This window comes from Rhipicephalus sanguineus, chromosome 4, assembly GCF_013339695.2.
Source record: "Rhipicephalus sanguineus isolate Rsan-2018 chromosome 4, BIME_Rsan_1.4, whole genome shotgun sequence".
In the NCBI taxonomy this organism is placed as follows: Eukaryota; Metazoa; Arthropoda; class Arachnida; order Ixodida; family Ixodidae; genus Rhipicephalus; species Rhipicephalus sanguineus.
Window position 1 is genome coordinate 152551759 of NC_051179.1, and position 26614 is coordinate 152578372.

At 45.8% G+C, this 26614-nt stretch overlaps 1 protein-coding gene and 1 long non-coding RNA gene across 2 annotated transcripts in view; one reads left to right on the forward strand and one right to left on the reverse strand.

Annotated features, from left to right (window-relative positions):
* Window positions 1-377: 377 nt before the first annotated feature.
* LOC119390810 (2,4-dienoyl-CoA reductase [(3E)-enoyl-CoA-producing], mitochondrial) overlaps window positions 378-26614 on the reverse strand; it is a 37459-nt gene continuing 11222 nt past the window's right edge. The window contains exons 5-8 of the mRNA XM_049414932.1: window positions 25206-25305; window positions 19258-19330; window positions 13298-13441; window positions 378-2477 (exon numbers count right to left, since the gene is read on the reverse strand). Coding sequence (XP_049270889.1) covers window positions 2355-2477; window positions 13298-13441; window positions 19258-19330; window positions 25206-25305 — 440 coding nt within the window. The 3' untranslated portion in view covers window positions 378-2354. The remainder of the gene's footprint in view (window positions 2478-13297; window positions 13442-19257; window positions 19331-25205; window positions 25306-26614) is intronic.
* Window positions 10232-12215, forward strand: LOC125758127 (uncharacterized). The gene is made up of 2 exons (XR_007415887.1): window positions 10232-10709; window positions 11834-12215. It is a non-coding gene; the product is annotated as an uncharacterized LOC125758127 (long non-coding RNA).

A 26614-nucleotide genomic window follows, 5' to 3' on the forward strand; every position in this document is an offset into this window, starting at 1 on the left:
AGTACATGGGCTTCTAGCATTTTGCCTCCATCGAAATGCAGCTCCCACGGCCGGGATTCGATCCCGCGACCTTTGGGTCAGCAGTCGAGCATCATAATCACTAGACCACCTGTGGAGAGTTTGGTACTATGATGACCAGAATCACCAGATGATCATTATTACATGAGGGATATATATGTGACATTTCTATCAACAATAAAAGAGCACAGTTCATTCTGAAAATGTGTACATTATGCGAGTTAATATTGGTATTTTTTTTTCTTTACAAATAAATCATCTGACGGCTTGCTCCTGCTCACGGCTCCCGAGTAACGCGAAGTCACGCCTGGTAAATAAATTTATAGCTGCACATGCAAAAAATAGAATGCAGCCACCAGTAAAAATATAATTTTTTTATTTCTTTCATAGAAATATACAGTGACAGCTAAGGCACAAGAAGTTTCCATTGCTTGAATCCCTACACAGTTAAAACAAATTCCTATAGCAACAAATGCAAAAAGATGAAATGTTTTGCGATTTCCAATGCAGCTCACACTAGCATTGCATTTTCAAAAATCTAACCACAATTTAACATTTGTTAGGTACATAAAAAACTGAGACTCGGCCCAGGTACTCTTCTAAGATTTACTGGTCGTAAATATTGATACAGTAAATTAAACACGAGTGCCAGCAAACCACCTTTGTAATTCACAGGACCCAGTCGGTGTTAGAAGTTCCTCTCTTGCTCTCTTTTCCTTACACCGATGAGCATGTCATCCAGCTAACAAGGCATCTGAATGACTAACTTGTTCTCTTTGTGAAATGTGACATGGGTACTACAGCTGCTGACAACCTAAAGGTGCAGTTGCACATACATACACCAGTGCCCAAGTAAAAAAGCATATGTGTAAATATGGCAACAAATTATATTTGCTTGTTTTTGGGATGTCAGCACAGAATGCTACACAAGCTAGTTATAGCAAAGTCCGCGGGACCAGACAGAAACCTAATGCATCAGTATCTTTGCCATAGCACCGTTAATTCACCATCTTGCTTCTTTAAAATCAGAAGGCATTCTCTGGCTAGCTCTACCCACTTTGGCATGCTTTGACATCCAGTCTTGCTATAGCTTATAGTACGTATGTAGCTCCGTCTGAACTATTTCTACAGATGCACTAGCTGCTGACTTAGTTCTCTCCGGCATTACACAGTAAAATAGACTAACGGTACCAGTATATCTTCAGTGCAAAACCATATGAAATTATGGGCACAATTCCAGGAAAAGCTTCTCTATGTCTCCTTTCTGGGGTTTGCAGTTCGATGCGCTTGTTTGGTGAGCCCCTCACCAGTAAAGTGTGCCTCAGTAGTACGTACTATTACACTATACATTCAAACGTCGTTATAACAAAGTCACACCTGCCACAAAAATAACTTCGTTACATCCGAAAATTCGTTATAAACATTTATTTTTAACACCGTGTCTATGACAAGACTATTCTTCATTTACTTTGTTATAACCAATAATTCGTTATATCCGTATTCGTTATATCGAGGTTAGAATGTACTACATATCTCGAGTCGGTGTCCTGATCCTGAGCACGATAGCAACATGGGCTGATCCATGAGATAGTAACGCCAAAACTGAAGCGGCCAGGGAACACCAACTCTTGCACTAACTTAAATAATCATCGTGAGATTGCTTCTGGCAATTTAGTTTTAGAATTATGCTAAAAGGTTCCAAACTGAGTTAGTGGGTCGATTTTTGGAGAAAAGCACACAAACATGCTTTTTTACATAAAGACTATGTATCTTTGGTTATGGCCTTGCGTTTCATCGTCTGAGCGCCGAATGTGTAAAGCAGCTTCCAATCTCCAAGGAAAAAACCTTCCTCTTTGATGTGATGAGAAAATGGCTAGTGCCCTGTGATGTGGACAGCACTGTACAGCCCTACAGGAACTGTTTAAGATGTCCATAGCTTCATGACACTGTTACCTTCTAAGATGCAAACCAGGGCTGCTATCAATACACTCGAACCTCATTATAACGAAGTCACATCTGCCACGAGAATAACTTCGTTATATCCGAAAATTCGTTATAAACGTTTATTTCTAGTACTGTATTTATGACAAGACTATTCTTCATTTACTTTGTTATAACCGATAATTCGTTATATCCATGTTCGCTATATAGAGGTTTGAGTGTATACACATGTAGATGCAGCCACTGTTGGAGAAGTCCGTGGAAGTCAGCCACCACCCTCCTAAATGAATTCCTAAGATTACACCATTCAAGGAGCGTTCAACATTAGAAGAGTGCGTAGCGGAGCTTCTACATCAGGAGGATATCTTGCTCGACTCTTGCCAAACCAAGAATTATCACGAACCCTTGACACTCTTGATGGCAGCCTGAATGGCTTTCCACTGCTCCTTGGGTACTTCGGAAAGCCTGTTGAAAACGCTGGCATGGTAGTTTAAGTGACCCCCATCCATTCGAATAACCTGCAGACAAGAAATAAATACGTAACTTTAGGTATCAAGCCAACAATGTACCTACTCCAACATTTTGATATGGATGACAGAATTTGGCGATAAGGCACGATTCGTCGACAAGACAAACAACTGATTAGAACCCCCCCCCCATGACATTTTCTGCCAGCCAAACTAGGTAACTCCACAACAGAGAGCTTTAGTACTGCCGAAAAATCCTACATACGCATCAAGCAAGCGCTTTGCGTTATGTGACATCGCATGCCACGACAGGGCTATTAGTACATGTGAGTGCCCACGTACGTAATGTACATAAGCCCTCTGCACCATCTCAATGATAGAAGTGAAAGTACCGGGACGCTGGTACTCTTACTAGAGGCCACTCAAGGCATCTGTGCTCGTGTCCAAAGCAGTCAGCTTGAGAATAATGGCCTCTTTGATTTCAAGGAGCCTCAAAAGCATGCAGTACTGACTTTTGTGCAGTGCTGACATCCTGAGCAACATGGAGCACTTCTTTGTTCAGCAGCTTCTGCATATTGCCCAGTCTTTTCAGTGCACAAGGGCTATGACTGTAGTGTTCTACCATTGCTTTTGCCTTCTTACATACTTTGTCACTCGCAAGGGTATGCGACGTCACATCGCTAATCACCACCTGCAGTGTGTGGTCTAAAAAGGCTCGCTGGAGGCACGCCAGTCTCCCCGGCAGCCATCTGGATACTGATGCACTTGTACACCACAACGTACTTCACATTTTCAGCTAGTGTCTCCCAGTCAGTGCACAGCTGCTCTAATGACCCTCCGGCAAACCTAACGTGTTCAAAGTGAAGTTCATCTCAAATTTCAAAGTAATTTAATGGCACGTCAGGCTTTTATAAAACCCTCATTGACACGAAAGGTCCGCATATCACTCGTAAAAGTTAGAGTGCCATTTTGTCTGTAATATGAGCGTGTGCACAGTGAATTTTAGAACCGAATGGAATACCAATCAAATAGCGATGACACTGAATCGAATTCGAACAGTTTTCTAATACTAAGGCAACCGTGCTCAAATCAGCCCTAGATGGTAATTTAACGCTTCTAAAACAGCCCGAGAACTCCCCAACATTTTATTTGAAACAAATATTCACTAGGTTTAACAAAGGAACATTAGGATTACTTTTAACCGACAAAAAATACGTCAATTTCGTAAACTGGGGCAGCGCTTCCTCTATTTTTCAGTGCCTGGGCGAACGCTCTCCTCGGACCATCAAGCACGCGCTTCGGCTCCGCTCGCCGCTGCCGCCTGGTGGCGCTGTGCAAGTAGACTACGGGAAGCTGGCGCTGAGCGGCCGCGCGTATTACGAAGCTCCCGAATTCGTGTTTGTATTCTAGTTTAATTGAATTCCTGCTTCTCACAGGCTTTCACAGCTGCAGGGAGGATGAAAGGAAACGCGAACATAGTGACGCACTGTTTTTCATCATGCTCTGACCGTGGTGGCAATAAAAAGATGCTAGATGGCCTGATTATATATCATGGATGACTCCGTCTTTTCATCAATGATCCGGGCTACAACCACTTGAAAGTAAATGTGAAACAGCAAAGAATGTAGATGCCGCATGTTCGTGTTTCTTTCCATCCCCACTGTACTTATTCTGCAGGCAGTCTGTGAGGCCCTGCAGCCGGTTCGATACTCACATTCGAGTTTGATAGTGTTCGCGTTTTATTTTCTATTTCAGGCTATTGCAAACGCGTCATTCGCATGCCTTAGTATGTCGTTCCACTCTGCAAATGGAACGGAAAGAAATCACGATTGTCTTTTATTTATTTCCGTTTATTGATAAGGAAAAAAATATCTCACGGGGTTCCTTATGCGTTCACCTAAGATGACTGAAAGGCAAAAGCCATCTTCTTTTTCTTCCCAGTCAATGTACTGAACATCCCTTGACTCCCACCGAGATATTTTTGCACTTAACATGGTTTTCCTACAGCATCAAGGATCGGTAGCACTGCAAGCTTTCAGCACCTCAGCTGATTATGCACTGCCTCCGTGATCGGCCCTTTTTGACCAAGCGAAGGAGTAATATTACACGTCACGTCGTGTGACGTCACGATGATGTCTCCAAAATTTTATGATCTGTGACGTCATATGATGACGCCATCACGTAATGACGATTTCTGGCATCACTCGTGTTGAAGCCACCGATGATCAATTTTAGCATTTGAGGAGCCATTTAAGGTTTTCGCCTTAATACAGTGTTCGACTGTCGTTCCATGAAATTCCAGCTGCCGCTGGTAATCGGGAAAGGTGACTTGCAGCAATTAGGCGGGATAACTGGTCTCCTAATACATCTTCAAACTACACTAGAATATGTAGCCGTAATTTACGAACCGAAGATTTCATAGATATAAGAAGCGGCGGCTATGCAGTAGCGTCAGTATTTGCAGACTACCCTTCACGTTTGCAGCCCAAGGTAACAACTGAACCAAGCATGGCAAGTATCACTAAACGTGACCGTGCTGTGTCTCAACAGTCAGCGAATGCATGTACCAGTAGCAACACTGCCCCGCGATCGCCGCCATGTGCAGCACTGACATTAGGTCCCGAAGCTTGAAGAATCGAGCCCATGGACACCACATGCGCTACCGGCGATACAACTGACAATCATCATGTAGAGTGTCACAATGAATGCCTGCACAAGGCTGAACAGGATGCACCATGTGACAAAAGCATCCAGGTCGATAACCATTCGGCCTCTACTTTGCTCACTATCGAAAATGCCAAATGGAAGAGAAAAGAACGATACTGAGGAGCCAGATACTGAGGCTACAACAACCCGCCTGACGAATACAAAGACGAGCTCAAGCAACTGGCAGCAGGTCGCATTTTTCACGCCTGTCACATTGACTCAAGTTGAGAGTTGGCACTACGACTTTAGACTTGAACAACAGCGTCTGCTCACACACATCGGCCAGAGTTGCAGGAAGCGTCCGGAATATGCAGCTGTTTTTGTTTGTTTTTCGTACCACCATGATTTAACTGGTTTAAGCTCTGAAATGGTGGAATCGCTTGGCATAGTTCCTCATTTCCTGGAACCAGCTGTCGCTTTCTCTCGGTGGCAACAAATGCAATTCAATTCTCAAAAGCTTTACGAAGGAAACGGGTGATCACGCATATCCCTGGAAGCAGTCTAGTGACATTTCATACTATTTAGCGCATGAACTCCAGGCCTACGTATAGTATGTGCTACACCAGCAGGTGGTAGCACGCATCGGGGAACATTAAGTGCCCAAGCTTTCAGTATTAGCTCGGTGGCGAATGCTGCTTTCGAAAATCAACTTTCAGACAGCCAAAAACCGACTCTCAGTCAAGCGAACGAAATGGTGACGAAACTATCTTCCGCGCGTCACTAATGCGATCTCTGGTATCGGCCTAGCAGACGACGCGCGAGCATCTCGATCAAATCGCCGCGAACGACACACGACATTGAAATGGGCTGATTGGCCAGAACGACAAGAGCTTCATGATTCCCGTTTACAAGTTTTCATTATACTTTAAACAACACGAATAGAGCCGAAAACTGAACCATATAACAGCTTCGAATGCAGCCACGGCATTCGTTTCCGCGAACGACGATGCGACGGCGAGTCTACTACGGTGGCGGTCTTCAGCGGCTAAAAGCTGCACTAACGCCGACGGCCGGTTCCCATTGCGCTCTCTCCGTTGCCCAGGCACAGGAAGATAGAGGCGGCACTGACTGAGGTAAGCTCGTATAAAGCAGCAACCAGAGCCTTAGAAATATTTTGTAACTGCAGGTTGAAATAAAGCAGCGACTTTAGTATTCAAGGTGGCACATTGCCAACAGCTTTTAATAACACTTTTACACAAATATTAAAAAATATTCATTGGAGAACATCATCACGAACATCATGATGAAGATAGTGGATTGATGACTCTGCTGCTTCGGCAACACTGGAGTTTTCATCCTGTAAACAATATATATTGTAGTGTCGATAGTCCCGTAAAACCTTGGGCTGCATGTATCTTGGTAATTTGATGACTAAAACAAGAAACGTTACCCCTCTTCGTTCCAACGTTTGTTCCTTTGAGGTTTTTTCATTGTTGCTTATTCTTAGAAAAATATTTGATATTTCTAACACGCACTATTCGATTCGAGTATCGAATCAAATAGAATGCTATTCGACTCGCTATTCGAAATTTTCCAATATTCGCCACACCCCTAGTCTATAAGTGCCTTTCACATTGCTGTCACTGTACAGGCCTGGGGCGAGTACACGCAACAATTTCGTTTGACATGGTAGGCTGTAGCTGAGTAGAGCTTGTCTCATGAGGGTCTTGAATCCCCAGTTTATACAAGGCTGTAACATTAAAGACCGACCTAATGCAACCATCTCTGCCACTTTCTGATGAAGTGCATTTTCTTTCTTATGAGACGAAAGCTGCTTTCTTGGTGGAAGCGTATCATTCTGCGTTGGTTGACTCTTCAAAGGCATGTTTGCACTGCATTTTCTGTACTCTTTCATCGACAAAGGGCGCTGTTTCGCATAATTATGAAGAATTGTCATTGTTCCTCTCAACGCCTGAAGAACACGTTCACCACGACTAACACAGAGCTGTCGCTGATTAAAGTTTTTGTAGTCAGTAAGAGCTCGTTAATTCGAATTTCACGGGACCGAAAAAAATGTCAAAATTAACCAGATGTCGAGTTATCGAAAGTATCAAGAAAAGAATAAATAAATGTCTATTGTATAAATTCACTTCACTTTCTTGAGCAACACGTAAATCCTGTACTTTTTTTGCATCAGAGCAGTATAAAAGCTGCAATTTTCATCATCCTGCGACTTCATTGACAATACGACCACGGCGTCAGACTTCTGTGTTTAATTAGCTTGAAACATGCCATGCACCCCTCCCTTATTACGTATACCACTGCCACCACCATGCAGGCGTGAAGATACAGTAATACCTCGTTAACTCGAAGTAGTAAAAACCAGAAAAAATTTCGAGATAAGCAGATTTCGAGATAAGCAAAGTTGGACAAATTCCATTGAGAAGTTCAGTTCTAGCTAGAAACGTTATTTCTGCTGACCAGTTTCTTAACAGGAGCGCCTAACTGGCTCTTTGTAAAGGTTTTGAAGAAAAATAATGACATACCATCGCTATTAACCAGCTGTGTTTTTCGACACTGCCTTTTTATTTAGTGCAGAGAGACCGACTAAGGCTGGTCCTGCCTCTCAGTAACACTTGTACCTAGCAAAGCTTTCTCGAGTTGCTTAACACGTCGCATGTGCCGATCATCCGCGCCGCTGCACTCAAATTTATTTCGCATCAAGCGAAGCATGTTTCTTGTTTCGGCGGATGTCGTCACACCTCGAGTAGCTGCGTCGACGCTGCCGCGATCACTGTGCGTGACGCCACATTGTTTGGCTTAAAAAATGGTCAAACCAGCCGATGTCGCAGGCTAGATCAGTTTAGCCCACCGCCATAGAGTTTCATACAATACCCTAGAGAGGAAACTGGCGCTGCGATCGTTCAACCACCATGGGAATGATGGGAAGTACAGGCTTCGGAATGGATAGCGTTAGCTAGCGAACTGTCTATGGATCTTTTTCTACAGTTTCAGTTTCGTTCTTTGCGAGGCGTGGGTAGTGGGGTGCGTTTCAAAGCATTCAAGCAGCGCCTTTGTTGTTCAAAGAGGCTGAAGACCGCTAGACCTCTTGGTTAGCTGCGACGCTGCAGCTTTACAGGTTGTATTTGACAGTTGTAGCAAAGCGCGTGCACTCACCGCTGCGCACAGAGGTAGCGTCCCATGTCAGTGCAGCAAACTGCATCGAGTTCACGTTTGTTTGATAAGCGCGTCTAACCAAAACTCGTTCAAATCAGCTGCAAAACAACGGCGAAGCTAAGTAGACGCACCGTCGCGCTCCTTTGACTCGACTTCACAACAAAGCGAGAGATGCGTTGGAGGCAGACCACTGAACAGACGCACCTGGCATCGCAGCAGACGATACGTTAAGTGTTTCTCACTCAATACAGTACTGTTATTCCATAAATAGATAATGCGTACTTTCGAGGGAAAAACAAGCATGTTTCTTTTCAAGTGTTGTACAAAAATAATTCATTATTTGGTGATGCCAAATCTGGAACACAATTGCAGAGCATCGCATACCCTGGTGGTTGAACTTGTTCACGTTTCAGTTCCATCGCACGGTCACGCAATCTTTTTGCAACAGGTTTTACGTACAAAAGAATGAAGCAAGTTTTAATTGGAATTAACTTCATATCACTTTGTTTTACACTCGGCAAACAAGCGTTGCGAATCTCAAGACCTAATCCATCCGAAGCAAATCGAAGCCTGTACTTCCCGTCATTCCCATGGTGGTTGAAGCGCGTCTCAAGGAGCCCGCGTAGACACTAGCGCCAGATTCCCCTCTAGGTATTATTGTAAGAAACTCTATGCCCACCGCTAAGTCCAGAGAATCGGCCTTATCTGTCGATGTGACTGGAAGGGCTCCTCTCGCACGATGCCACACATTCAGCGCCGTTCTGACGTCCGGAAACTTCGAGCCTCGAATCCGTTTCTTTGATTAGGGCTACCTTTCTTTGCAGCATCAGTGACTTGCTTTGCTTGGTGGCGTATCCTCACCACATCGCATGGCCGACGAAAAAATCTGCGCGACGTGCCTTGCGTAAATAAAATGCCGAAATCGCATCTGACGGTAACAAAACGTGTACGACCCGAGCTATTTGCAGGGCCTGCTTATGTGCACGTCTATAGCGTCACATGACGTGACACAGGGTTGCTCGACAAAGTTGGTATGCCGCTGGGTTCCGACTTTACTTTCGGGAACAGTGTTCACTTCGTCGTAAACGCGGCAGCCTCGCGCGAACCTTGTGAAACGTATGACATTTTGCCGCTAGTATTTTGTGAAACGGTTCGGCGGCGAAGTTTTGGTTCCATTCTCAGTCGAGATTTCGAGATAACCGAAAGTGGGCACGGAAATGCTTCGAGATAAAGGGCAATAAATACATTGCACCTATGGGAAATTGTTCGGTACCGCGGAAAACTTCGACTTAGCCGATTTTTCGAGATATGCGAGTTCGAGTTAACGAGGTATTACTGTAGTTCTTTTGCAGGTAAAATGGCCGGCTACTGATAGTTTGTCCATCGCGATGTAGCAAACGAGTTTTTTGCCAGCATGCCGACCACGGCTGAAAGCTTTTCATCTTCAACAGAATCCGCCATCACGTTTGAGCTTTGTGACATTGTGCACACATTGCATCAAGTTAAAACGAAGCTGCTGAGTGCTCGAAACTGAAGATAACGATGCGGACAGCGGCGCCTTGTTGTGGTTGTCTGTGAACACTGTTTTTGCTCTTTTTGTCACACATTTGCGGCGTTTCACGCTTGGCGTGCTCCGAGGATCGTCTGAAGTAACCAGGTTGCGGCGAAATATGACCAAATTAACGAGAGTTTTATGCCATTAAACAATGCATATGCTGGCCGGGTCCAGGGAACACGTCCGAATTATCCGATTTTCCAAATTAACATGGGCCAAATTAACAAGCTTTTACTGTATGTACTGCCAAAGATGACTTTTTCTGGCTTTCTTTTCCTGCATGCTCATTGGCTCACCATCAGTAGTTGGTGCCATTCTAGAAGAACATGTTCATTCAAGGACTGTATCAGTACTGAGGAAATTGTGACTAACGCTGCGGTTCGGTAAGTATGCTGTTCGTTTGCCTCGCAAACCAGCAGCATGTACAGTCGACTCCCGATAATTCGAAGTCGCTTAATTGGAATTATCGGTTAATTGGAAGTGGAGTGGGGGTCCTGTCAGTTTTGCATGCAGTTCAACAGGAAGAAATTCTCGGTAATTGGAAGCTAGAGGTCTGAAATTTCGGTTAATTCGAATTTATTTTCAATCGAATTCCCGGAGGAAATCGTAATGTTTGTTAAATTTTCTATTTTTGAAGTGCTAAACAACAATGCGTGTGCGACCGGCACCCAAGGGCATCGCAGTTGACCACAGCGCCGCAGCTCAAAGCGTCAGCTGATGGCATCGCAGTTGCATGCAGCGCCCCAGATCACGAAGCGGCTGCTCCGGCGGTTCCAGTTCCGGGCCTCATTGTTGATCTCGCTACGGTCGTGTGCGGACTCAGCGTTTCCACGTGCGACGAAGCTCCACGTGCATTTACTATGGCAACTCGCGGGCCTTATCGGACGCTTGACTTGGCGACGAAAGTCAAAATTTTGAAAGAAGTTGAACAAGGAGGCACCGCCAAGCAAGATATTGCGCGGAAATACGGCATCAAGCCTAATACCCTGTCTAAACATCCTGAAGAACAAGCGCTCGGTACTGGACGCATTCGAAAATGACCAGTTCAAGATGTCTCGCAAGAGAATGCGCACCGGCGCCCACTCGGAGTTAGAGCAAGCGCTGCTCATCTGGATTCGGGAGGCTCGAAGCAACAGACTTCCTCTCAGCGGCGATATCGTTGCAGCGAAAGCGTCATCGCTTGCGATTATGCTAGGCATCGAGAACTTTGCTTCGTCCGATGGGTGGCTCACACGGTTCAAGCAACGCCACGACATGGTGTTTAAAAGCGTGAACGGGGAAAGGGCTGCCGTCAACGCTGCAACATGTGCTACGAGGAGGGAAAATCAGCTTCGCAAATACTTGGGAGAATATCGGCCGGAAGATATCTTCAATGCCGACGAGACAGCACTTTTTTACAGAATGTTGCCCGAGAAGACGCTGACCATTAAGGACGATGACTGTGCTGGAGGGAAGCATAGCAAAGAAAGAGTGTCGGTGCTGATAGCGGCGAACATGACGGGCACTGAGCGATGTCGCCTGCTCGTGATAGGCAAAGCTGCTAAGCCTAGATGTTTCAAGGGCGTGAAAACGCTGCCTGTCGACTACGTGTGCAACAGGAAAGCGTGGATGACCGCAGACCTATTCAAGGATTGACTGACAAAATTGGATCGCAAGTTCGCGTTATCTAAACGCAATGTATTGCTCCTTGTGGACCAATGCAGTGCACACATGAATGTGCCGCCCTTGAGTGCAATACGTGTCGCCTACCTGCCAGCGAACACCATCGGTGTTACAACCACTGGACCAGGGGATCATCAAAAACGTGAAAGTACTGTACAGGAAGCATCTTCTTGAGCGGATGCTGTTGTGTATGGACAATGCAAGTCGGTATGAGGTGAGCCTTCTCAGTGCTATTCATATGCTGGCGCGAGCGTGGGGTCGCGTAAAGGACGAAACCATTGCGAACTGCTTTAGGGCGTGCGGCTTCATTCCAAGTGGTGCAGATGATGACGCGTCTTGTACAGTGGGGGAAGAAGGCACAGTTGAGCTTGACGTCGATGGTCTCCTGCCAGCTCTCGGTGACGTCCCTTTCGAGGAGTACGTTGCCACTGACAGTTCGGTAGAAACGTGCGGTGCACTGTCGGACGCTGAGATCGTGGAGATGGTTCGGCCCAGCGAGCCTAGTCACGAAACTGAGGTTGACGACGACAACGCCGCAAGTGAGCCACTACCGTGGGTTGCTGATGTAGCCGCAGGCCTTGCCCTCGCGCAGCGGTTTTTCACTGCTGAGAGCAACACCGAGGAAGCACTCGGGCACATATACAGCCTGCAGGACTTGCTTTCTGCTGCAAGATTCAGCAAACAGAAGCAAACGGCAATCACAGATTTTTTCTCATAAACTGCTTTGAAATAAATGTATTTTTCGTTCATTGTGGTTAATTGGAATTCCGCTTAATTCGAAGTTTTTCACGGTCCCCGTGAACTTCGTATTAACGAGAGTCGACTGTACTAGCACAGAGCGAGCCGGTGATGGCGATCGCCTTTACCTCGCCAGTGATGGTGACATAAGGCTACAGTGCTGAGGTAACGACGGCATAAACTTGTTGAACAAGTCGACGTTTTCCATTTAAAGATGCAAATGCCATAATCTTGATGGATTTTTAATTTGATTTTAGGGCATTCTTGCTGTCTTAGCTCTTTGCAACCACTAGCACTTTTTATTAAATATTTGCAGACATGAATCAAAATTTATATCTCACCACTTCTCGAAATCTGTCATTTTATTTTACACACAAAAATCTTCCTTAATGTTAGTCAAACAATTGCATTATGCATGTACTTTGTGTATTCAACGTGCACTTCAGCACAGAAATTGCAGCTATAGCTGTAATACATTAGAACCCCGCTTATATATGTTCCGTACTTACACATTGTCCCATGTATAAGTTTTGTGGTGTCTGGTCCCAGCAAAGAATCTACAGTCACCTATGCATTAGAATCGTCTATTCACGTGCTGTTCCTGCAATGCATCTGCCTGATATGCTGTGAAATGTCACTGCTCTGAATATGGTGAGGAGGTAGGCCAATGAGTTTGGCAATATGGACTGCCATGAGGCCATCCAAGTGTTCGAAAAGGGTCTGGCTCTGGCAGAGACGTGAAAGAAATGCCAGACTTTCATCAAAGGCGTCCTTAAGCCATAAACAGATGATTAAGTTTATCTAAGGGAAGGCCGTGAGCCGTGTTTTATTATTTAGCAGCTGTTTTTCTAGATTTTAGCTACATGTTCGCGTTATATGTTTCCCGGCTACTGCGTTTTCTTTCGCGGTCCTGTGAAAAACATACTAGGGGGGGGGGGCTGCGCTGTTTAGCGTGCCTAACTGCGAAATAAGAATGGCACTAAGTCACTAAGAGCTTATTGGTTCACTACATTTGTTAGAGCTAGACTCAAAATGAAACTGCCTCGTCCCTTTGTGCACACTGGCTCTTGCGTTGCACATTGTGCCAACTTACCTCTCCTGTCAGCCAACTGGAGTAATCACTGACCAAGTACACCGCCAAATTGGCAACCTCGGGTATTTCCCCTTGCCTCTCTATGGCACCCTTCACGGCTTCTTCGGTAAAGCGGCCATCGGGGTCTAGCCTGCTGGAGGCACCCTAGACGAAAGCACAAAAAGCCCGGTTGTGTATTAGCAGAATACAAACTACAAGATCCACAAGGCCAGCATGCTTACACCAACAGCCCAAGAGGTAACATGTGGCATTCACCAAAGCAATAATTAACGCATCTTTGCGTCTTTGCCATATTGATGTAAACATGGTTTGTACTGAAGATTAGGGATGTGCGAATAGTAAATTTTAGGTAGAATAATTTCGTGATTTGGTCGAATAATTTCTAATTAAATAGTTCGAATAGCATATATCACATATTATAAAGAAAAATGAGCATGTACCTATGTCATGTCCCAACTAACCTGCACAATATTTTTAAAGATTGGAACGAGGTATGTGTGAATTGCACTTCTTTGGTTTGTAGTAAAGTGGAAGCAACTTTGGATAGTAGCAGGATCTGAATTTCAGTACGATGCCAGTGATAACCGGTAAAATACGTTACGTTTAACATTTACTATTCTTATCCCATATAAGACTGTATAAGAAGCCTTTAAACTTAAAAAATAATTAATCGATATGCGGGTAATATGTTCATCTAAAGGGACACTAAAGGCAAATAACAATTTATGTCAGAGTGAAAGGTGAATGTTTGAGAAAGCCTAAAACGTCAGTATTATCAACAGCAGTGCTCTACTAATCGAGAAATTAAGGTAAATGTAGGACATGATATGCGCCACCAGTCGGACATTTTGGAATGAGCCCGATGACGTCAAGAGTCCCGAGTACAATTAATCACTAGTACTCAAACTAATTATAATAAAAAAATAACATTGCCTACATTATAAAACGCAATAAGATTCTGCTTGTGCGTTTCTGTTCCATTCATGGAAAAAAGAACTTTGCGTTACCAAGGAGAACGGCACGGATGGTTTAAAAGTTCTGTTTTCACCGGGCTGCTCACCGCTCACGCGGTCGCATCTCAGTGGTAGTTTTGTTATCACATACTGTTGCGCGTGCTTTGTAAACTCATAAAAGTCGCTCTAACGGAAAGTTAGACAAACTGGTGCGTCCCTGCTATGTTGCCAGGTGCCTGAATGGTGGGCGCCGCTTGAGCAACAGCTGCTGTAGTAAAGAAACCGACGTTACTTTTCAATGGGTGCCCTAATAAACCCCTATGCCGAAGTAGCAGTGTGCCATCCCTCTGAGACAGTGTGCTAAACGATCAAGAAATCTGTGTGTGTGCTTGCTGCACTTTGGTGCAGAGGATTACCTACGAGATCAACCACAACTTGGCAAGGCTTGCAATGCACCCTTCAGAGCAGAAACAGCAGCGTCGGTTAACGGGCATTAGTAAAGGCGGGCAATGTTGGGCAAGGCAAACGCTACGTCAGGAGCCTCTTTCCAGGTGGGTGATTTGAAGTGCGCTAACGCTGTGTGGACCACTAAAACGTGACTTTCTTTCAAAATAAGCATCTCCTTGGCACGAAACAAGCACTACGAGGTTTCTGGAACGTTATTTCAGCGACCAACTTCGGCAACATTTGCCTTTAGTGTCCCTTTAACTTCGAAGTGAGGCTTTGTGGTAGTGCGGACTTTTCCTGGACAGATGTTTTTACGACATAGCACTCCTACGCTGCAGTGAAACCACCTTTACAAAGGGTTTACATGCGGTCTAATATGTCGCCTGTTCGTTCACTTCGAATACTTCGAAAATTTTAATAACTTAAATTCATGTCGAAGCGAGTTCGAATATTCGAAATGCTCGAATATTTGCACATGCCCACTAGAGATACCGAAGTCACGAAGTAGCAATGGCAGCCAACAATTCTGGAAGCATACACGTGAGCATCAATAAAGGTGCGACAATTGTTGAGCACAGTTTGCCACAGGCCTGCACACTTGCAAAAGGACAATCACAAATTATTTCTATATCAGGCAACACTGACATTTATTATCATTTCTTCTTTTGTCACTAGGCATGGAGAACATGTGTACGTATTATCACACTCGATATGAGCCGCAACACACAAGCGCTTTGCCACGTGCTCGTGCATGGTCACTGATCTGGAGCCCACCAACATATGCAAGGTGCATGGGCTTGATAAACATGCCGGCAAAAAGAAACAGTAAAGCTTCATTAATACAGAGGAGGCAAAGTCATGAATAAGTATGTCATTCGTAAATGTAGGTATTACACAACTTAACCAACAACTAGATTAGCAGTGATGCTACCGAGGACTTCTGATTTGGAGCAATTTTTGGAGCAGCAAAATTTCTATCTTGGAGCACTTTGGAGCAGGTAATTTTGCATCTGGAAGCACTCTGGAGCAGCAAATTTTACATCCTGGAGTGCACTACTGAAGCATATTGCATTAACATTCAAGCCCCTGAATATTACTATGGGGCTCTTATGAAGGCTAGAAATATTTCGATTCATTGCAAATCTCGTGGAAAAAATCATCTCAGGAGAACACCATACTTCACTCGCTAATGAAAAAATAAGGGCTCATGCAGTTGAGTGTTCTGGATTAACCTCTTCGGCGATTATTTTCGGCACTAACAAATAAACAGAATACTGGATAAATAAAATTGCATTTTGTGAAATACCACTCTAAATACATCTACGTGGTTATAAGCAGACGTGGTAGACAAATGCCGTGATGTACAGCGGTGCCTGAATGCCAAAGAGCCACACTGTCCCTAATGCATTCCCCTAAGAAAACTCCAAGGCGAAAGCCAGGTTCTTCTCGATCGACGGGTAGATCCTCCCCCTCCCTCTCTGCAAGCTTTCTGCACTTCACCTGGTTTTGCGCTAGCTCCATGATCGGAGCACCGATCACGGAAGCAGTGTAAAGCAACGATATCATGTGATGACGTCATCACGTGACATTACGATATATGACGCCATGATGACGTCGCAAGTTTTGACGATCTATGACGTGATGATGACGCCATCACATGATGATTATTTCTTGCATCAATCGATTGACGTCGCCGACGGTCAATTTTCGTGTTTGATAAAACATCTATGGCTTTTGCATAAATATTGCGTATTGAACGTTAACAGCCTGGCTGTTAACAACCTGGCCTTACATACCAAACTGTCCTCCACCATGTCACCTTTGTGCCATGCGCGAAACAGCTTCGCTTATCATCCACTTCACAGAGTAAAATGGCTCCTCAATTTTTTTTATGTTTTATTGTGATAGCAATTATATGGACACTCTCAGCGGATTTTTGCCGTCGCCGTTGCCGTAATATTCCGTATAAAGTCCAAATTAATAACATCACTACGCCTCAAGCGGAGATTAAACTAGCTGGCCGTCTGTCTCCGTCGCACGGAGAACGCATGAGATAACATCTTCCCGTGTGCAGGCCTGCCGTCGATTGCTCATCAAACAGAGAGGAAACGCCCCGCACGTCTTTCGTAAGGAGCACGAAGGGATGCCAGGGGAGCGGGGGGTGGGGGGTGGGAACCGCATCGTTCGAAGGACGCAGTCACTCGCGCGCGCGCTATCTCGAGGTATCAGGAGACGGTTCGTAAACTTGCTGTGCTCTCAACGCTTACTTCGTGTTCAGAGAACTCAGAGCATGAAAACACTTCGGTTCCTGGAGCGGCCATATTCCCTTAAACCAGCGTTTTGTTGAGTTACACGAGATCAGATCCAAAAGAGTTAGCTGCGAGCTTTACTTCGTTTAACAATACAATTTGTTAGTATCGCATTCATTGCTTCGCCCTTAGGCGAAACTGAGTTTTTTTAACCGTCGGCTATTGACCTCGAAAGCGAGGGGCGGATGTGTAACATGGCGTAGCCGCTTCACTGTGGGCCGTCAGCGATGGGCCCGCTACCGACAGCTGCACATTTGCGACTGCTCCGACCAGGAGATATGCTTTTAGGAGCTGGTTCGCCAGGTCCTTAAGCTGGGGCAATGTCCCGCGTTGTAAGCGTAACCATAGTTCCATAGGCGACCGCTACAGGCGCAGCTCGCGCGAAAGAGAAGTCTTCTACCTTTTCTTTTTCGAGCGCCTTGATGATGACATTAACGCAGGCAAAACCACAAATAGCATAGCCAACTGTAGCATGCGCACGCTCGCGCGAAAGAGAAGTCTTCTTCCTCTTGCTCTTTGAGCGCCTTCATGATGACATTAACGCAGGCAAAACCACATATAGCATAGCCAACTGTAGCATGCGCGCGCTCGCGCGAAAGTAAAGTCTTCTTCCTCTTGTTCTTCGAGCACCTTGATGATGACATTAACGCAGGCAAAACCACATTTCCTCGATTTCCTCGACCACACGTTTGGCCACAGCTGCGAGGTCTGCGACCGCTTGTGGTTCGACAACAACCTGACCACAATTGCTACTGTAACAACATGTGACGTCTTTACATGATAGTAGAGGAATTGTACGGAGCATTCACGGTTTACCCGATTATCTCCGAGCCAGCTCCTCAATCATTATTCACTTCGTGGATATGGCGTAATTTTTTATTAATGAGATTACATTTTTAAAAAGCAAGCAAAAATTGGAATTGGAACCCTAGCACGTGAGCTCGACAGGGCGGGGCCTTTTAGGGGGGTATTTACCGCAGAGTGATTACAAACTCGGATGTGCTGGTAGAAGGAATTACGAAAAAGCTCTTCTGGATGAAGATCCATGGATAAAGTATATCTGAGGAAAAGTGTCAACGCGTTCCCATCGTTCGCGTGTTCTTCCATAAAGGCGAAGCAAGGAAAATTCTATATTGTTCCATATATCTACTGCTAGCGATCTCAGATTTCATTCACGATGTCCAGAAACAGAAGTGACAGACATTTTAGCGGCACGCATGTAGTTATTACTGAACATTGCTTTCCTTGCGTGCCATGGGACGCTTGAAACGAGCAATCAGCAACGTTTCTGGAACAGACGACGTTCGCCGATGAATCGCCGTCGCACTTTCTCGCTACCGATAGGCCTAGACGTCACAAGCCTCTGCGGAGAGCGCGTTTTGCTGTCGAGCCGACTTGCAAAACAAAAGCTGCGTCGGCACCGTGCGTGGCATCGTGGCTTACTCGGGACGCATGCGCGAGCGCTATTTATTCAGCGGAATAATTCTTGGTCCATCGTTGCGACTTTGGATGCCCCAAGATCAAGCTGCACATGTTCTGACGCGCCGGCGGTGCGATTTTTGGCGATAGACGCCCCTAAACCCGAGACTTTGGCGCAGTTTGGCGCAATTTTCGTCGATATTATCAGGATGGCGCAGCAAATACAATTTGGCACACTTTGGCGCAGGAGTGGAATCACTGGATTAGTTACTAATTACCCAATGAAATTGAAGAAATGTTAGTGTGCAATGATTTTTTAATAAATAAGAATGAATTCAAGGAGAGTTTGTTCCTGTGCATTGAACGAAAAGTTGGTCACTTGTGGTTGCCACAATGTCATATGCGATTGTAGCAAACTGCCCAGGTAGCTTCCTGAGTAGCTTCCATCATAGAACAGTCAGAATCATCTGCTTCCATGTTATTGTGGCCCCTATCCCCACTGTTCTTGACATTCTTAGGCTCGGGCAAGTAGCAACAACAGCAACAATTTTACCATCTCGACAGCGTGATGGTGCTGCCACCTCATCGTAAATGTCTGAATTTCGTCTCCGATCCTGAATTTCTCTGACCCCACATTCAAAGTTAAGTTTTACCCTAATCAGCGAACAGGCAAAGCACGTCGAGGAATGCTTTCTGTCGAAAAACAACCCCACAAAATATGTCTCAGTGCTTACGGGCAAGGAAGAAAACGGTACAACTGAAACGCCGAAAGTTGCATACTGTGACCACACGATCCCTTTATTTCGCACATAATGTGCCATAAGAGGCTCACCTTGGTGTAGACAGGCCCAGGCTCAATGCAGTTGAAGCGCATACCGTACTTTGCCCACTCTGCTGCAAGTGACCTAACGGCAAACAAGCAAAAAAAATTACACATCTGGTTGAATCAACCAATAAAGCTACATAGCTTTGAAGTACCCTCTGTAGAAATGTGTTTTTTTCATTCACTTTTGTGTTTCTTTCCCTTATCAACATGACACTTCAATTTAAACAACAATCATTCAGTTAATGCACTACAGAAGTTCATTAGTTCATGAATGGTATGACACTGCATGTCAAAACTGGGTCACAACAGAAATACAGTTAAACCTCAATATAATGAAGCCACTAAAATTGGCAGTTTACTTTGTTATATCAAATACTTCATTGCTATCAGCATCAAAACATAGCTGACATAGAAGCAAGGTTATCGAAGTTCTGTACGTCACAGTCCATGGTGCTAAGTGACATATGCAAGAGGCAGTCTGCATTAGGGTTTACCAACTGTGGCTATCTAGTGTCAAGAAGCAGAACTATGACGAGTGTAGTCGCCACTTGTTCCATGTGGGACCAATTTTTATTGATGACGAGTATAGTCGTCATCGGTGATTTTGGTACCAAATCTCAGGACGACTATACTCTTCAACGGGAGCAAAGGGATGAAGAATAAAGCAGCTGAAATATGAAGGAAGCCCCGCGAAACCACAGTGCACTGAACGTATTAAGAACTGCCATCTGCTGGAGATATCGGTGAGTGCAATAGCACAACAGTATAGCAGCCCCCAAAATGGCATTTCTTCAAGTTTAATCTAGGCTGGTGTTTCTCACGCAGCCTAAAACAAACAAGGTGTGTTCACTGAAAGCGTGCTCAAAGAAAACAATGCTGCTGTGGTAGCACATACAGATGTTCCCTTTCATACCACACAGAACCACTATTAACCAATTAGAAGTTCCAGGAACACTGCACAGTCCTAATGGCACCACCTTAAACATAAGGGGCCTATCTGGGGTTACAATGGTGGTCTTTTCCTTGAAATCGGGATGTGATGTAATTTACCAGCAGCTGAAGCACAGGTCCACTGAACAAAAGAGGGCATATGAGGTCAGTCTAATGCATCATCAATATGTGAAAGCGGGAACACGTCCTTTTTTTTGTTACGTCAATCAGCAATGGTTAATGCAAAATCTTGAAAAACCACCTTACTTTTTCACAAGCGTGAATGGAGCTGCCCAGCGTCTTGCTGAATTATTCTGACCAAAGGAAAAAAAAAATGTGCGTCTGTAAACAAGGGCTGCTTAACTACTGCTGAACCTCGTTATATCAAACAATCAGCTGATCACAAGATAGTTCAATATAGCCAAAATTAATACAATATTGGAGTAGTTGTGATGAGACACTGCCATAACCACTGATTTAGTACTGAACTGCAGCCATACTTTTCAGCAGAGTGTTAACCTTTCTTTTTCTGCATATGCCACAATCGTATGACATGCATGACTGCACAATACAGTACCAAACATACAACTACAGCCTTTGAGAAAGAAATCATCAAGCATGGAATGTCCCTGAAGCCAACATTTCAACAAAGGGATGTGTGTCTGTCGACAAAGACGAGTCGTCTTGCGAAGATGTTGGTTCTAGTGCCATTCCTAGTTCGATAACTTCTCAACACTTCAAGCCAATGTCTTTCACCGGTCTTCTGGCTTGCTTAATGTTTAATCACTACAATTCGAGAAAAACTTACTTCTAAGTAAGGATAAACAATAACGAACTGTACTTCTTCATTCGAAGCGCTGCTTTTGGCGCTGCAGTTTGTGCGGGAATCACAAGTGCCTTTTTTGAACAGCTTACAGCGCTAAACAGACGAGGACGAAGTTCAAAGAAGTTAACATGTCGTTACCTTCTTTGAACTTTGTCCTCGTCCGTTTAGCACCGTAAGGTGCTAAAAAATGAACTATCACCAACTAGCCCACGTTTCGCTTCTTGTCACAAGTGTCTTTCAGGTCACTGCTGTCTGCCAGTGCGTTGCATGAATGTCTGCTGCCTGTCTTCAGAGTGCACACAGTCTAAAGATCTGGCGTTTGACATATACACTTCATGCTTGACCAAAATAGCTATGTAAAGTCTGAAAGGCCTGCATTTACAGTACATCCAGCGGCTCGTTCACACCAAAGTATTCGGTGTCCACAGCAACAGAAACTTTCCTGCCGCTGAAATTACAAATTGATCACACTGCCAATCCTACACAGTGTGGTGCTGCTGCATAGCCCTGAAAAAGCGTGCGCACTGTTCACACCACTGGCTTGCACGCAGCGTGCATGCTTTTTTGTGCGAGTCGGTGTTTGTCACTACGTTGCACTTGTGAGGGCTTAGTGGCAAGCATATTCATGGTATTGAATCATGAGCAGAGCGCTGCTGAGAATGGTGCAACTACTGCACTGCATTCTGACTAGTTGCAAAGAGGGATTCTGATAGCGGCAGCAGCAAAAGGAGGCCCAGACTAGATTGTCAGAGATAGGGCCTTTTCAGCAGTTTGCATGTTTCTCTAGAAACCGATTGTCCCAGCGCAAACATGCCTCAGGAATACAAGTGTTTCTGCATGCCACCCCTACTGGAACATTACGATTGGAATTAGCAATCAAACACATATTTCATGGGTAGATCTACGACGGCATTAAGTGTGCCTGCCCCACCAACACAAGTAAAGAATGGGCGGACGGTTACATGGTTAGCTTTGCTAGAGCAGAAAAGTTGGTATGTCTCAGTCTCAAGAGGAAAGCCAAGAGCCTGGACTGTGGTTCTGCTGTGGAAACAGGCAGACAGACATCGATGCTGTGAGACCACAAATTACATATTTTGTCAGAAGCCATTTAGACAGATGCAAACAAGAACAGGCGCAGCCATCTCGTGCTTGGCGCGTCATCGTCATCTTCTCCTGGTCGGATCCTTGTGGCACATACTAGCACGCTACAGGGTCCCTCTTGTAGCGAGGAAGTCGCAAGTATGTTACAGGTGGCCAGAAGCAGATTGCTGAGCTGTTAAATGCACGCGGAGAGTATGGCAATCTGGAGTGATTGTAATATGAGATGTTGTTGAAGCATCGGTATCCAAGTACGCAGGTTTGAGATGGTCGACGGAAACCGTATCTTCCCGGCGGTTGATGAGCAGGAGGTAGTATTTAGGTATGCAGTTGATGATCTTAAACGGGACATCATTTGGGGACTACAAGGGAGGTGGCATGGCATCGTGTCGCACAAAAATGTGCGGGCAGTTTTGTATGTCAGGACTGACGTACACACTACGGGATGTCCATCGTTGTCAGGGAGGAACTACGGTACGCATAGCGTTGTATAGATGGTATGCATAGTCATAAACACCGGCAGGTACCGTGGGTGAGTCGCTGAAGAATTCACCAGGAGCTCGAAGAGTGGTGCCAAATGTCAGCTCGGCGGCGCTTATGGACGAGTCACTATGAAGAGACGAGCAGATTCCAAGCATAATGAAAGGAAGGTGTTTGGTCCACGATGAAGGAAAAGTGGAAGCCGTGAGTGGCGCCTTCAGTTGGCGATGAAAATGTTCGATGATTCCATTGGTGATGGGGTGGTATGAGATGTAGTCTTGATGTGGTTGACACCGAGGAGCCAAGGTAGATTGGCGAGCAATGTTCAGTCAAACTGGTGACCACGGGGAGTCTTAATGGTGGAAGGGACACCGTAGCGGCTAATCCACAGAGTGACGAATGCTCGAGCTGTTGACTCCGCAGTTATGTATTGAAGAGGAATCGCTTCAGGCCACCTGGTGAACCTGTCAACGCAGGTTAACAGGTAGCGATGGTTCCCGCATGGAGGAAGGGGATCGACGATATCGACATGCAGGTGGCTGAAGCAAGCATCTGGGAAAGCGAATGTATCAAGAGGGGTCACAGTGTGGCGATGCACTTTAGATTGTTGGCACCTAGGGCACGCATGTGACCAACGAAGAACGTCTATGTTAATGCTCGGCCACACATAACGAGAAGTGATGAGTCACTGTGTTGCGTGAATGCCAGGGTGAGCCAAAGAATGCAGGGCATCAAAGACTGCTTGAGAGAATGGGAGAGGTACGTAGGGACGAAGATGTCCTGTTGACGTATCACAAACGAGAGGCACGTCACAGTCAGGCACCAAGACATCAGCCAAGACGAGAGACGTGCTGCGCTTGTGTACAGCTGGAGCTCCTCGTCATTCTTCTGGCTGTGAAGTCGATGCTCATTTGGCCATGTTGTGTTGCATAGATAGCGGCATGAGAAAGCGCATCAGCAACAGTGTTTTGCACTGACGTGGCGAATGTCGCTCGTATATTCAGAAATGAAAGAGAGCTGTATGATTTCGTGGGGGGCACAGGAAGTGCTGGTGGACGTTAAAGCAGACGTCCATGGCTTATGATCCGTAAGGATGTGAAAGGCGTGTCCTTCGAGGAAATATTGAAAGTGCTTCACAGCCAAGTAGACGGTGAGTAGCTCTCAGCCAAAGATGCTGTAGCGGCGCTCGGGAGGGGCAAGTTTCTCGGAAAAGAAGGTGATGGGCTGCCAAGCGCCAACAACGGACTGTTTCAGATGCGTCTACTATGACGGATGTTGGGGTGTCGCATTTAGGGTGGGCGAGGAGCGTAGCGCCGGCAATGGCTTCTTTAATGTCTCTAAATGCACGCTCAGCCGTATCGTTCCAAGGTATGGGGGTAATCGGTGTCTTGAGGCCCTTGAGAGGGCCGTTGAGAGGCTGCAGTATATCAGTGAAACAAGGAATAAAGCGATGATAAAAGTTGGCGAGTTCGTGATGAAGGACATGGCTGGTTTGTTCGGAAGGTGGTGACTTCAGCTGTAAGTTGTTCTACTTTTCGGGTGAGCTCCTCGTCAGCAGTGAAGAAACGTGCATAGCTGTCGCCACTAGCTGCATTGTTGGGCGAAGGGTCTGTAGGGTGACGAAGTGTGGCCACGGAGGGAAAACCAACATCCATAATTCTGTCGGCCAACTGAGCCAGAGATTGCAGCGTGGATGATGAAGACGCAGTGAGAATTAGGCGCACCTGCGTTGCAAGACGCTGCGAAAAAATTTCTCAAAGAAGTGCGTTGTTCGGTGTCGTAGTGAGATCGGGCGCCAAGGTTTGCGTGCGACACAATAAGTCAGTAGGTTTGCAATCGCCGAGCTCCTCTAATGTAAGGAGTTGCTGCAGTCGATGTTGCTCTATGTCAGTAGTGTGCTTGATGAGCGTCTCCTTAAGATGATGATAGGGGTGATCAGCTGGAGGAGAGAATAGAACATCGCGAACGACAGTAGCAGTATGAGGCTGAAGTGCCGCAATGACATGGTCATACATGGTCAACTGTGATGTAAGCCGATGACGACAGAACAATGACTACGGTGATGAACCAAAGTTCCGAGCCGACGACCAGAACTCGGGGAGCTTGAGAGTGGAAACGTCGGGCTCGCGGGGTTGTGGCGATGATGACGGTACCTGGTGAGAGGTCATGACTTTCTGGCTTCGAAAAAGACTGCGAAGACTGCGGTGCTCGAGTTCCTGGCAGCTGCTGGCCAAGCGAAGCGGCCGAGGCAAGGGCAATTCAGGAAGCGAAGTCCAGGTCACGGCAAGTGCAATGCGGTCCAGGCAAGTCCATGCAAGTGCAATCAGGCGAAGTCCACGTCACTAATTTGTGGAAATGGGCAGACAGACGTCGATGCTGTGAGACCACAAATTAGATAGTATTTTGTCAGAAGCCATTTAGGCAGACATGAACAAGAACAGGCGCAGCCATCTCATGCTTAGTGCATCGTCGTCGTCTTCTCCTGGTCGGATCCTTGTGGCACGTACTAGCGGCGCACTACACTGCCAAAGCCATGATTATGCAAACAGTGAAAGAACGTGACAGCTGCCCTGTTACCACGATGGGTGTAAGCAACGAAGTAGGAATGAAGCCCACTTACATCATGAGTGTTTCGACACCACTCTTGGCGGCTGCACTGGGCGCAACATATCCAGAGCCGTGCTTAGTGTAGGTTGCAGAGATAGCCAGGAAGTTTGCACCTGGAGAGGAAAATATTTTGGGGCACTTGTCAAAAAAGTTGGAGCAATTTCATTCAGTGAAGGTGGGTGACCAGCAGAGCTCTAGGGAGCACTCCTGTCTCTGTTCTGGTCGCCGTTCTTCAAAATTACACTGCTCTTTGGGCGTTCTCACAATGTGCGGTCTACCCATACTTGCCATGCACTACCACGCCAATGCAGCACCAACGTGAATGATGTGGTGAAACACGTACGAAACACATACTGCTCCACTGAAGCTTTCTGCACTCTCACATGGCGTTGTACTGCCCCCAGGATCAGCTCACCTTTGACCTCACGATGATGATTCATGACATCACCATAGTAACGTCACATAGTAACGTCACAAATTCTGGTGATCCGCGACATCATGATGACATCACACGATGATGCCAATACGTGACATCACTCGCTTGGAGGTGGTTAGGTCGGTTCTTTTTTGTATGCGGACAGATGCAGATCGACACCACGAAATCAAGCAGGCGTGCCATTTAGAGCTCAACTGTAAGAGCTTGCAAACATGCAACTCAACGGGACTCACATAAAAGTACACAACAGATGCTAGGAGTAAGAAGGAGGTCCAGTAATCCTTATGTAAGCTTGATAGCCTGCAAGACAACAAAAAGCCTTGCTGAATTGACAGGGCACGTGCTTGTCTCATCTGCCTTGTCAATGGTGCTGCCAATTTAGCAGTTTCCTTAGTCTAAAATGTCTTACCAACTGGTCCAAAATACCAACTTTCTAAAGTTATGTTCAAGGCAATACAGTAAAAGCTCATTAATTCGACACCCATTAATTCGGAAATTCGGATAATTCGGACGGCTCTATTGGTCCCGGCCAAAGTGCATGTTAATCTATGGGACCAAACCTTCGTTAATTCGTCAGAATTGGGCTCCGCACCGCTTAATTCGGAAAAATTCTGACGGCTGCCGCTACACAAATGTGTGGTAAAGCAGCGCTGGCACCACTGGGGCGAAACCGAAACTTGAGTGACATCGCCATCGTTATCAACTAGTGGGGGCGATTGCGGCGTCATCGAACGTCGGCGTCTTCTTTCTTCGCTCCACTGCGCGGGAGCGACTAAAAAGCCACCAAAACATGCCCGCGTTGCCAGACCACTTTTTGGTGCTGTCCCTAGGAAATTCCAAGCGAGATGTACCTAGCCTAGTCCCGTGGCTCTACGTGCGTGTGAGACGTTGATCATGCAATTTAACCATGGAAATGCAGGTGGCTTGATTTAATGGACGCACGAATAAGGTGCATACTTGCTGCTTTCTTTGAGAAGGGCCACTTT